At 37.8% G+C, this 13,201-nt stretch overlaps 1 protein-coding gene across 1 annotated transcript; it reads right to left on the reverse strand.

Moving 5' to 3' along the window:
• Nucleotides 1–12,333: 12,333 nt before the first annotated feature.
• LOC308419065 (dynein light chain 1, cytoplasmic) lies at nucleotides 12,334–12,968 on the reverse strand. The gene has a single exon (XM_080914627.1). It carries the CDS (start codon nucleotides 12,876–12,878, stop codon nucleotides 12,609–12,611), a length of 270 nt encoding a protein of 89 aa, XP_080770753.1. The 5' UTR covers nucleotides 12,879–12,968; the 3' UTR covers nucleotides 12,334–12,608.
• Nucleotides 12,969–13,201: the final 233 nt, after the last annotated feature.

The following is a 13,201-nucleotide window of genomic DNA, read 5'->3' on the forward strand; positions in this document are numbered from 1 at the left end:
CAGAAAATGAGCACGCCTAGGAGGAGGCCTTTCAAAGACTTGTGGAGATGAAGAAGCAATAATTGAAATTAAGAAGATTATAGACCCTGTGGATACCAATGACCCTGAGCCATTCAGCAGGGAACCACAAGTGCTGACATTTCAATGGTCCATGAAATCAACAGACAATTAATGAATTTAGCCAATTTTGTGCCTTGGGAGGAGGAAATGCAGTTCAAAGTTAGTTCATCTAGAGATGCAATGTAATTAGAAAAGTTCAAAATCTGAATAAATAATCTCAGAATAAAATGATTACTCTGGTATGAATATGTGACAACTGCTTTTCAATATGCTGCTGAATTTCTTGAACATCTCCCAGTCTCAAGTTGTATAGATGTCTATTCTGTCTGGCTGAGGAATTTGGATTGAATCCTGTCAATGGCTGTCTTACATCCTTTTTCTTGACTTTTCCAACTCCAGGGTTGCAGAAAAGAGCTTAATTACTCTTGGTCTTCTGCAGTAGGGGGCTAAGAAAAAGGACACCAGATTCTTTTGAACTTAAGATTGATGAAAACCATAGAAAATAATAGATTAAAAAGACAACTTATTCCTATTGGTTGAGATAACGGTCACAGGAATTTTTCTAGCTATAAACAGGTAATTGGTCCAAGACAGAAACATACAGTTTCTTTAATCAATAGAAAACTTATTTTATGAAAAAAAATGAGCAGCTCAGAATTATATAGTTGTTTTCAGCCATCCTAACAGAAGCACTGAGCTGACCACATTTCTTACTTAATTTTCCAGTCCTTTCTCTAGCTGGTTTATTGTTTTTGCATTGAATATGGTCTTAGGGAAAAGAGACAACAAAGGTACTTGAGAATTCATGTATTGCTGATTCCATCTTTATCCATTTTTATTTTACTCTTCCTCCTAGAAATTTATGATCAATCATTTACTGGATCCAAACCCAAAGTATCCTAAATTTCTCGATTTTCTTACTCACGACATCCAGCGCACAGTTGAAGAGCATCCCACTGTCCTTAGCACTGCTACTGCTGCCCATATCTCCTGGACAAATGTGACTGCTTTGTTCCTTTCTGATTTTGTTTGTAACTTTTTCCCATCTTCAAGTTAGAGTTGAAGTTAGAATAAATGGTAATAATGCGGATGTGGAAATGTACTCTGTTACATTTAATCCTCCTTTGGCTTCTTTGTTGTTGTTGTTGTTGTTGTTGTTCTGAGGTGCAAAACCATCTTTTCTCCTTGGAAAGTCTGGCCTCTTGCTCACACACCTACCCATCCCTGCACACCCATCACTCTCCCTGCTTTCTGGCTTCTTCCTCTCTCACTGTACTTCAGCCACTGAGGCTCTTTACTTTGGACATCAATGGAACAATTTTATTCCTACGTGACAGTAATTTTTTTCTTAACATTTCTTTTTCCTTGAATGGTATTCACCTGAGATGCCTCTGAATTTTTAAAAAATGAGGTTTTGCTCCACATGTCTTTTTCAACTTTGCTGTTTGAAGTTAAACTCATCATTCAGGTCTCTGTTCTCAGTTCACCTCTTCAGTGATGAGCTTCTGACTACTCTCTCTCAAAAGGCAGCTGTGCTCCTCTGTCTCTTTTATACTGTGTTATTGTGTTTTACTTCTTTCATGACTTTGTCAGAAGTTCTCCTTTACTTGTTTGGCCATATAACATATCTCTCTATCCCACTCTCTGGATCACCAGTTCTCTGAGACCATGTCCCTATCTACTTACCTGATATCTGCTTCCCTAATGGCACAGAGTCTGGAATAGGGAAATGAAGGTAATCCATGAACCATCAAAAGCAATGCCATCACAAGTAAGGCATCTTCTGTGTTAAGTGCTAAAGATATCAAGTGTCTTTTTCATGACAATGTTCTCTTTTATTTCCTTCATTTTTCAAAATGTATGGAGTACCATGTAATAATTCAATGTAATATCTAATAGGAAACAAACAAACAAAATCATCTTGTGGATTAACTTGCAATCTCTGTATATATTAGTAGACTGATGGATAATATGCCCATTGTGGGATATGGCATGCACTAATCCAGCTGCTGCTACTGTTATTTCCTCATTATAACTTTGTGATTACACACTTTGAACTTCTGTCTTCAAGTTTTTTAAAAAATACTTGCATAGGATAGTATGAATTATGGCCTTGTCCATATTCTGAGATGCATTAGCATTTATTTCCTCTTTAGAGAAAGTATATTTATCATTCCTATTTAGAAGTATTTATGTATCTGTTAAGAGATGCCAAATTTGAAAACACATTTCTAATGTAGCAATGTGAAATATCCTGACAAGATATTCTGGATTGATATCTACCATTGTTTATGTACCCTTGATATTACATTAATTTTTTTTTCATTCATCATCTGCTGATACCTACTTTGTTTTATGCCTTCTGTTTGATGTTCTTATGTGATGATGAAGGAAATCACCATTTAGCCTTTAGGAAAATTAAAATTTAGCATGACACAGATTAAATTCTTTTGGCACCATTTATTTAATGCAGAAGAGAAGCTAGCTAGACATAGAGGAGTGCAGTGCAGGATCTCAGTAGCCTATGAGTCTGCAGGTCATTAAGACACATGGGAACAACTTCGGGGATGGTAGGAGACCTCAGACACTACACTGTAAGCAAGATGCTGTCAAATAACCTATGGGACTTATGGAAGTGTCTAATTCTAGTAGAAAGTGTAGGAAGATGCTAATTGACAGATGGGTAGGTCTAGAAATAGAAACACTAAGGCAGTGATGAGGGATACTCTTTTGTGCTGGGAGACTGTGGATATGTAGAGTAAGGTTAACAATGCTTCTGAAGTTCAAGCTGGCAGTGATAATTAACATTGTTTATAGAGAAGACGGAACCTTAGTGAGCCATCTCTGTGGAAATGGATGAACCCAGAAACCTATGTCTTGGTGACTGGGAAATTAGAAAGCCATCACACAGAAGAAGGTGTTTGGGGAATTGAAATCAAGTAGCGAGGTCATTGAATTCTGTTTATTTTACATTTCTATGAGATGCCTGCTTTGTTTATCTTTTTATATAATTATTGAAAAGTACATATAATAGAAAACTAACTATTTATAAGTCTGTATGGTCATATCTATTATCTAGTTAATGAAAAATTTCAACTCCCCCAAAGTATAAAATCATATACATTAAACACTCACTTCCAGTTCCTTTTTATATCTTCTGCCATTTACCAATTTATGTTCTATTTCTATGGATTTATCTATTCTAGGTATTTCATACACTTGGAATTCTTTTTTTTTGGGGGGATTGTCTATAAATGGTAAGATTTATTTTCTATTAGATTATGTTTTTTTTTTAAACGACTTTATTTTGCAAAACAAAGATACATGTAAAGATTTTAAACATTTTTTGCTTAAAATTATACATTTTTGTCAGTACTGTTTTTTCAGACATTAAAATAAATTTTACATAAAACCATGTGAATATGTTTTTTAGTCAGTACTTGATTTTTTTCAAGGGCTTGACAGTATGCATTGAAAACGTACTAGTTGCAATAAGCTTAAAGTACATGCAAAACAAAACGCAACATGGAAATAGTCAAAGTCTTCTTGTTTTGTGAATATATGTATATTTTTTTGTTTTCTTTATTTCTTGGACTTCATACAGTCTGTGAGTTGTTTCTGGGGGAGTGCAAGCCTCTGGGGTTAGCATCCCACTATCAGTGACTGCATATTATGTCTGTTCTTTTGTGACTGGGTTATCTCACTCAGGATGATCTTCTCTAGATGCAGCCATTTTCTTAAGAATTTGGTTAAGTCATTGTTTCTGGTGGCTGAGTAGTATTCCATTGTGTATATGTACCACAATTTTTGTATCCATTCGTCTTCTTAAGGACATCTGAGTTTTTTCCAGCTTCTGGCTATTATAAATAGAGCCGCTATGAACATTGTGGTGCATATATCTTTGTTGTGTATTAAAGTGTCTCTGGGGTATATGCCCAGAAGTGGAATAGCTGGATCTTCAGGTAGTACTATATCCAATTTTCTGAGGTATCGCCAGACAGATTTCCAGAGTGGTTGTATTAGCTTGCAACCCCACCAACAGTGGAGAAGTGTTCCTCTTTCTCCGCAGCCTCGCCAGCATCTGCTGTCATCTGAGTTTTGGATCTAGGCCAATCTGACTGGTGTGAGGTGGAATCTTAGGGTTGTTTTGATTTGCATTTCCCTGATGGCTAAGGATGTCGAGCACTTCCTCAGATGTTTTTCGGCCATTCGGTGTTCCTCAACTGAAAATGATTTGTTTAGCTCTGTACCCCATTTTTTAATAGGGTTATTTGATTCTCTGGTGTCTAGCTTTTTGAGTTCTTTGTACACCTTGGATATTAGGCCTCTATCTGATGTGGTGTTGGTAATGATCTTTTCCCATTCTGTTGGTTGCCGTTTTGTTTTCTTGACGATGTCCTTAGCCTTACAGAAACTTTGCAATCTCATTAAGTCCCATTTGTTAATCTTTGACCTTAGAGATCTTTAATCCACTTACACTTGAGCTTTGTACAAGGAGATAAGAATGGGTCTATTTTCATTCTTTTGCATGTTGAGTGCCAGTTGGACCAGCACCATTTGTTGAATAGGCTGTCCTTTTTCAATTGAATGTTTACTGCTCCTTTGTCAAAAATCAGGTGACCATATACATGAGGGCTCATTTCTGGATCTTCTATTCTATTCCATTGATCCACTTGCCTATTTCTGTACCAGTACCATGCAGTTTTCAGCACAATTGCCTTGTAATATAGCTTGAGGTCAGGGATAGTGATTCCCGCAGATGTTTTTTTGTTGTTGAGGATGGATTTCGCTATTCTAGGTCTTTTGTTATTCCATATGAAATTGCACATTGATCTTTCCAATTCCATGAAGAACTGGGTTGGAATTTTGATGGGGATTGCATTGAATCTGTAGATTGCTTTTGGGTAGGATGGCCATTTTTAAGATGTTGATCTTTCCAATCCATGAGCATGGGAGATCTTTCCATTTTCTGAGATCCTCCTCAATTTCTTTCTTTAGAGGTTTGAAGTTCTTGTCATACAGGTCCTTCACTTCCTTAGTTAGAGTCAAACCAAGGTATTTCATAGTTTTTGTAACGATTGTGAAGGGTACTTTTTCTCTAATTTCTTTCTCCACATGTTTGTCCTTTGAGTATAGGAAGGCTACTGATTTGTTTGAGTTAATTTTGTATCCGGCCACTTTGCTGAACTTGTTTATCAGCTGTAGGAGTTCTCTGGTGGAATTTTTGGGGTCACTCAAGTACACTATCATGTCATCGGCAAAGAGTGATGTTTTTATCTCTTCCTTTCCGATTTGTATCCCCTTGATCTCCTTTTGCTGTCTAATTGCTCCAGCCAGGACTTCCAGTACTATGTTGAATAGGTAGGGAGAGAGTGGGCAGCCTTGTCGAGTCCCTGATTTTAGTGGGATTGCTTCAAGTTTTTCGCCATAAATTTTGATGTTGGCTGTTGGTTTGCTGTATATTGCTTTTATTATGTTTAAATATGGGCCTTGGATTCCTGTTCTTTCCAGGACTTTTAACATGAAGGGGTGTTGGATTTTGTCGAATGCTTTCTCAGCGTCTAGTGAGATGAGCATGTGATTTTGGTCTTTAAGTTTGTTTATATGGTGGATTACATTGATGGATTTCCTTATGTTAAACCATCCCTGCATCCCAGGGATGAAGCCTACTTGGTCATGATGAATGATGGTTTTGATGTGTTCTTGGATTCGGTTTGCAAGGATTTTGTTGAGTATTTTTGCATCAATGTTCATAAGTGAGATTGGTTTGAAGTTCTCTTTCCTTGTAGGGTCTTTGTGTGGCTTAGGTACGAGGGTTATTGTAGCCTCAAAAAATGAGTGGGGTAATATTCCATCTGATTCTATCTTTTGGAATAGTTTGGCGAATATTGGTGTTATATCCCCAATAAATGTCTGATAAAATTCTGCACTGAACCCGTCTGGACCTGGGCTTTTTTTGGTTGGGAGGCTTTTGATGACTTCTTCTATTTCTTTAGGTGTTATAGGGTTATTTAGATAGTTTACTTGGTCCTGGTTAAACTTTGGGACCTTGTATCTGTCTAGGAATTCGTTCATTTCCTCCAGATTTTCCAATTTTGTGGAGTATAAGTTTTTGTAGTAGGATCTGATGATTTCTTGAATTTCCTTAGTTTCAGTTGTTATGTCCCCACTTTCCTTTCTGATTTTGTTAATTTGGATACTCTCTCTTTGCCCTTTAGTTAGTCTGGCTAGGGGTTTATCAATCTTGTTGATTTTCTCAAAGAACCAACTCTTTGTTTTGTTGATTTTTTCAATGTTTTTTTTTGTTTCTATTTGGTCTATTTCTGCCCTAATTTTGATTATTTCTTGCCGTCTCCTTTTTTTGGGGTATATCTGCTTCCTTTTGTTCTAGGGCTTTTAGCTGTGCTGTCAGGTTGCTGATGTGAGCTCTCTCCAGTTTCTTCTTGGAAGCACTTAGGGCAATGAGTTTTCCTCTCAATACTGCTTTCATTGCATCCCATAGGTTTGTGTATGTTGTGTTATCATTTTTGTTGAATTCTAGAAAGTCCTTAATTTCTTTCTTTATTTCTTCTTTGACCCTGCTATTCTTTAACAGAGCGTTGTTTAGTTTCCATGTGTATGTGGGCATTTTGTTGTCTTTGTTGTTGTTAAAGACCAGCCGTAGACCATGGTGATCTGAGAGGATGCATGGGAGTATTTCAATCTTCTTATATCAATGAAGGCTCGTTCTGTGTCCAATTATGTGGTCAATTTTCGAGAAGGTGCCATGGGGTGGTGAGAAGAAGTTGTATTCTTTTACTTTAGGATAGTATGTTCTGTATATATCTATTAATTCTAGTTGGTTCAAAGTCTCTGCTAGTTTTGCAGTGTCCTTGTTCAGTTTCTGTTTCCCTGATCTGTCCATTGGTGAGGGTGGGGTGTTAAAGTCTCCCACTATTATTGTGTGGGGTGAAATGTATTTTTTGAGCTTTAGTAGAGTTTCTTTTATGAATGTGGGTGATTTTTTATTTGCAGCATATATGTTAAGGATTGAGAGTTCCTCCTGACAGATTTCCCCGGTAATGAGTAAAAAGTGTCCTTCTTTATCTTTTTAGATAACTTTTGGTTGGAAGTTTACTTTATTCGATATTAGAATAGCCACTCCACCTTGCTTCTTGGAGCTGTTTGCTTGGAAGTTTTTTTCTCACCCTTTTACTCTGAGATAGTGTCTGTCTCTGTCTCTGAGATGAGTTTCCTGTATGCAGCAAAAGGCTGGATTTTGTTTATGTATCCAGTCTGATAGTCTATGTCTCTTTATTGGGGAGTTGAGACCATTTATGTTAATAGATATCAAGGAATAATTGTTTCTGTTTTCTGCCATTTTTGCTTTTTTGGGTTGAGTTGTGTCTGTGTTTTTTTATTCTTTTAGTTTTCTTGTTTAGTAGTTTTCTTGTTTTTATTAGGCTGTATTTTCTCTCCTTGTATTGGGTTCTCCACCTATAATTCGTTGTAGTGCTGGGTTTGTGGTCAGATATTGTGTGAATTTTGATTTGTCTTTAAATATCTTTGTCTCTCCATCGATGGTGATTGATAGTTTTGCTGGGTATAGCAGCTTGGGCTGGCACTTGTGCTCTCTTAAGGAGTGCATGATGTCTGTCCAGGCTCTTCTAGCTTTCATAGTCTCTGTTGAGAAATCAGGTGTGAGTCTGATTGGTCTGCCTTTATATGTTACCTGACCTTTTTCCCTTACTGGTTTTAGTATTCTTTCTTTACTTTGGGCACTTGATGTTTTTACTATTATGTGTCGGGAGGTATTTCTTTTCTGGTCCAACCTATTTGGAGTTCTGAAGGCTTCTTTTATGCTCGTGGTCATCTCATTCTTGAGGGTAGGGAAGTTTTCTTCTATGATTTTGTTGAAGATATTTACTGTGCCTCTTAGTTGATACTCTTCTCCCTCTTCTATTCCTATTATCCTTAGGTTCGGTCTTCTCATTGTGTCTTGTATTTCCTGGACATATTGGGTTAGGAGCTTTTTGTTTTTTGCATCTTCTCTGGCTGTTTTGTCTATGTTTGCAATGTTGTCTTCTGCCCCCGAGATTCTCTCCTCGATCTCTTGTAATCTGTTGGAAATGCTTGCTTCTGTGACTTCTGATTTCTTTTTTTAGTGTTCTGACTCTAGGGTTATCTCTTTTAGCGCTTTCTTTATTCTGTCAATTTCTGTTTTAATTTCCCTCTTCCATTCCTTTATTTCTTTGGTTCTGTTTTCCTCTCGTTCTTTGAGTTCTTTGAGTGTTTTTCTTGTTTCTTCTTTAAAAGCTTCTGAATCTTTTTGCTTTTCCTCCCTTTCTTGTTTAAGTAACTCTATCAGCGTCTTGAGGCATGATTTCAGGTCTGTGTCTTCTTTCTCTGGAGTGTTTAGAATTCCGATGTTTGCTACTATCGGAGAGCTGGGTTCTGGTGTTGCTAGATTATCTTGGTTTCCTTGGGATATACTCTTTCTCTTTCCTCTTGCCATTTTGTTGTCAGTGATATGTTCTTGCCTTTCCCTTGTATCTGGTCTGTGTCCCTGGTACACTTTCCGTGTGCACTCCGCAGAGATCTCTCTATTCCCCGGCAGCCCAGGTTCCGGGTGGCAGCTGGGCCAGGCTCTGCTCTGCGTCCTGAAGTCACCTCCGGGTGGGAACAGACGTTCCTAAGATCTGTTCCTGGTCACAGATGCTCAGCCTCTCCGAGCCACCTTTCTGGCTGGCAGGTGGGCCAGGCTCTGCTCTGTGTCCTGAAATCGTCTCAGGGTGGGAACAGAAGTTCCTAAGATCTGTTCCCGGTAACAGTTGCTCAGCCTGTTCGAGCCGCCTTTCCGGCTGGCTGTTGGGCCAGGCTCTGCTCTGTGTCCTGAAGTCGTCTCCGGGTGGGAACAGAAGTTCCTAAGATCTGTTCCCAGTCACTGGATCGGGGAGGACCGGGCAGGTCAGGGCAGGGGGTGCCCTTTCCGTGTGCACTCCGCAGAGATCCCTCTGCTCCCCCGCAGCCTAGGTCTCCCACTCACCAGTTGCTCAGCCTCTCATACACTTGGAATTCTATAACACATAATCTATCATAACTAGGTTCTTTTCCTTAACTATAGTTTCATTTCTCATCTGTATTAAAGTAATTATCTAGATTTTATGCTTTTTATGAGAAAAAATATTGGAATTTATAAATATACCACATTTTTTTTATCCATTTAGTGCTACACATTTGGGTTTATCCTACTTGGTGCTTATTTTTAATATTGCAACATTGAACATTTGTCTATAAGTAGTTGTTTCTTGTTTTCAACACTTGGAATCTATATAACATGGTAGGTGAGTCTTATGATAATCCTATATTTAGCTTATTAAGCACATGTCAAAATATTTCTTACAGCAGATGGACCATTTTATATTCTTGATGCCTTTCTTTGCCTTTAGTAAAGTGTGAACATCCATCAGTGGAGTCTGAGTAAACAAGAATCACTGTGGTTCTGGCTCATGTCAACTTTTGGATACCTTCCTGCCAGAGCAGTCTCAAATGAAACTGGAGTTCATAAACTAGGCCAGCCAAATGTTGGGATTTGGCCTAATTGATTTTAGGACAATTAGCAATTTACTGCTCTAACATTAGAAAATAATGCATGCTTAACAAAAAAGTTTTCTTTACCTAGTTGTTCCTTTGTTTTGTTTTGTTTTGTTTTGAGACAAGGTCTCATTACCTAGCCCTGGCTGGATTGAAACTCACCATGTCAACCAGAATGGTCTTGAATACACAGAGAGATCTGCCTGTCTCTATATTCTTAATCAAGGATTAAAGGCATGCACCATAACACAGGGTTGTTTTTGCTTTTTGTGTTTGTGGGTTTTTTGTTGTTTGGTTTTGTTTTTTTTGGGGGGAGGGTGATTTTTTGTTTGTTTGTTTTGCTTTGCTTTTTATATTTCAAAACAAAGAAAACAATTGGATTTGAAATTATTTGATAAAGTTCTGAATCACTAAAACTGAACAAATTAAGACTTTGTAGACTCATTTATCACCTTAAGTTATTGTGTTGCAAAAAAAAATGGCCATGTTTAGTGAGTTTTTTTGTTCCAAAGACAAAAAGCAATACAAAACAAAAAATCCAAGCAAGCAAGCAAGCAAGCAACCAACCAACCAATCAACTAACCAACCAACCAAACAAACAAACAAACAAACGGACCTCCTCCTTCAAATCTCAGAAGCCATGAGAATTCACTAAAGAAAATAAATGTTGACTGTTTTGTTAACAAATACACAAGAACAAAAATGGTGAGTTATAACCAAAATTTTAATTTGCTGTGCTCATTAAGGCAAACTCTTGAAGATAATGAAGCACAGCTAGTATTCTGTAAAGTTCCACAAAGAAACAAAAAAAAAAAAAAAAAAAAAAAAAAAAAAAAGAAAAAAAAAATGGGTTCAGACACTTTTTAAGGCCTTGAGTGAGAAAAAACTAAGTTCAACTATAAAAATAAATATAAACAAACAAAAAAGCAAGCACAATCAAATTGAGGTATTTTAATTTTAAAAACAGTGAAATAAACAAAAAAGCAAAGAACCTTGAAATAATTCCAAGTAGATATCAAAAACAGTCTATTAAAAATCCATCTATATTAGTCTCTGTTCTTGGATAATGGCATTAAAGACCCTCTTTGGTCTGTGATGATTTGAATGAGAATGGCTCCCATTAGCACATACATTTGCATGCTTAATCCCCAGTTATTGAACTGTTGTAAAGGATTAGGTGGTGACATTATTAGAAAATGTGTGGCCTTGCTTGAGGAGGTTTGTCACTGGGGTAGGGATTTAAGGTTTCAAAAGCTTAGGGCAGGCCCAGTGCTGTTCTCTCTGCTGCAGTTACTGCTCCTGCCTGGGAATCAGGATGTAACTTTCAGGCACTGCTCCAATGCCTAGCTAATTTCCTCCTTGATGAGGACTAACCCTATAAGATTGTAAGCAAGACCCCAATTAAATAATATTTTATAAAAGTTTCCTTGGTTATTGTGTCTTCTCAGAGTCATAGAACAGTAACTAAGACAAGGTTTGTCTTCTTCTCTAATTTAAATGATGCACAAATATAGATTTTTATAATTAAAACCCCATAAATATTATGAACACTATAGAAAATAATGGTAAGATGCTGCTTTTCTTTTTATCCCTCCTACTTCTTGGAGGTGCTGGAGGTTAAGCCAGGGTCTGGTACATGACAGCTAAATGCTTTCCCATTGAGCTACACTCTCCACTCTTGTAAAGCTGATGGTACTTTATTTTTTTTCCTTTTTCTTTTGGAATTTTATTCATGAATAAAATGTACTTAGATTATATCCATCAACTCTACCATGGCCATATCCTCACAATGTTGCTCAGTCTTCCTTCATCTCCCTTCTAACATCAGTTCTTAAATTTACTTTTAATTTGCCATGTTTAGATTAGTATGTTTATGTTTAGTAATCACAGATTTAGGTTTAGCTGTGCAGCTCAGTGTGAAATCTGTGCTTGTGGAAACACTGGGGAAAGTATCATCCATGGGTGGTTTTTATCCCTCTGGAAGTAATACCCCTTCGAATAGAACAGAGATTTCTGTGTGCTCATAGTAGAAAGAAAACAGCAACCCAGTAGCAATACAATCCAGTTCTTCAGAAACCTGGGCTTGAGCTGGTTATTTTCTCATTCCTATTATCCATTCACTATACTATATAATATTCTAAACCCATGCAGTCAGTTTTGGACTTCAGTTTCATTTTGTTGTACAAGTTTTGTGATGATTGGGTCATTTTATTTGGGGTGTTATGCTAATTAGAATAAATTCTAGTCAACAAATGCATCTTTAAAAAAATATTCTGAGTTTCGGAAATGATAAAGTTGACGGCATCAAGTGCTTTATTCCTGATAGTTAATAGGAGATTAGGCTTGGATCCTAGCTCATCACAGATGGATGCAATCAGGGGGCTAAGGGGTTTACTAGGCACTACTACCATTGGCTGCTAAATCACAGAGCCATGTGGGAGATTCCAGGGAAAGTTGGACAGTAAATAAACAACTCAGTATTCTCTCATTCAATGTGGCTCTCTCAGGCAAGATTCTGTGGTAGTTTGCAGTAATAGAAACTCTGTGGAATCATCTTGTTTTTTTCTCGTCAATGCTGCCCTCAATATAGTGCGTCTTTCCAGAGCACGGCTAAAGACAACACAAAGTTTATACTCATCTTTAGTCTCTGATTTCTATCAACATGATTTCTTTTTTTTTTTTTTTTTTTTTTTTTTTTTTTACATCTCCAACAGATTTATTTTTAAAGGAATGACCTAAGGGAGAAAAAAAATGGGGGTACAGAGGTATGGACTAGAAAATAAATACAAATGTAAGCTGTTTTACTAATTTTATAACCACAAAAGTGTACAGAGAATGATGCCCTGTACAAAACACAACAGATGCAAACGAGGTGTTCCCTTAGCAAGGCTGAAGACTCAGTCTCTGGTGTTTGGAATTTAGGATGCAGTCCTTGTTTTTGGATGGATCATGGGTGTTTGGCACAGTCCATGCGTTTAACCAGATTTGAACAGAAGAATGGCCACCTGACCCAGGTAGAAGTAGATGAAGTGTTTGGTTTCATGTGTCACATAACTACCGAAGTTCCGGCCCACAATGCAGTGCCAGGTGGGGTTGTACTTCTTGTCAAACTCCTTCTTGATATGGGCCGCAATATCCTTCTCTATGTTGTACTTCTCCAACGCCTGAGTAGCGCACTCCACCGAGTCCTGTTGCATCTCTTCCGACATGTCTGCATTTTTGATCACCGCCTTGCGGTCGCACATGGTTACTGTGGAGCAGGGGCCAGCCGGCTGCTGCGAGCTCCTAGGGAAGGTGCTGGCGCCGCTCAAGCAGCAGAGGACAGCCGGTCGCTACCGAAGCAGTGGCGCATCTAACTCAACATGATTTCTAAATCACCTTAAACCTTGTACTTTTCCTCCACGTCCATGACATCAGGGCCCTGTGTGTCTGGGATATCTAGCACCCATAAGTGACTTTTTTTCTAATCTTAACATTCAGGCACCTGACTGTACTCTCGGTTTTACTCTCAGGATTGGACATCATGCATGACTGACAGAACAGTAGTTCTGCCATCAACACCATTTGA

The sequence above is a fragment of the Micromys minutus genome (assembly GCF_963924665.1).
Source record: "Micromys minutus genome assembly, chromosome: 3".
In the NCBI taxonomy this organism is placed as follows: domain Eukaryota; kingdom Metazoa; phylum Chordata; class Mammalia; order Rodentia; family Muridae; genus Micromys; species Micromys minutus.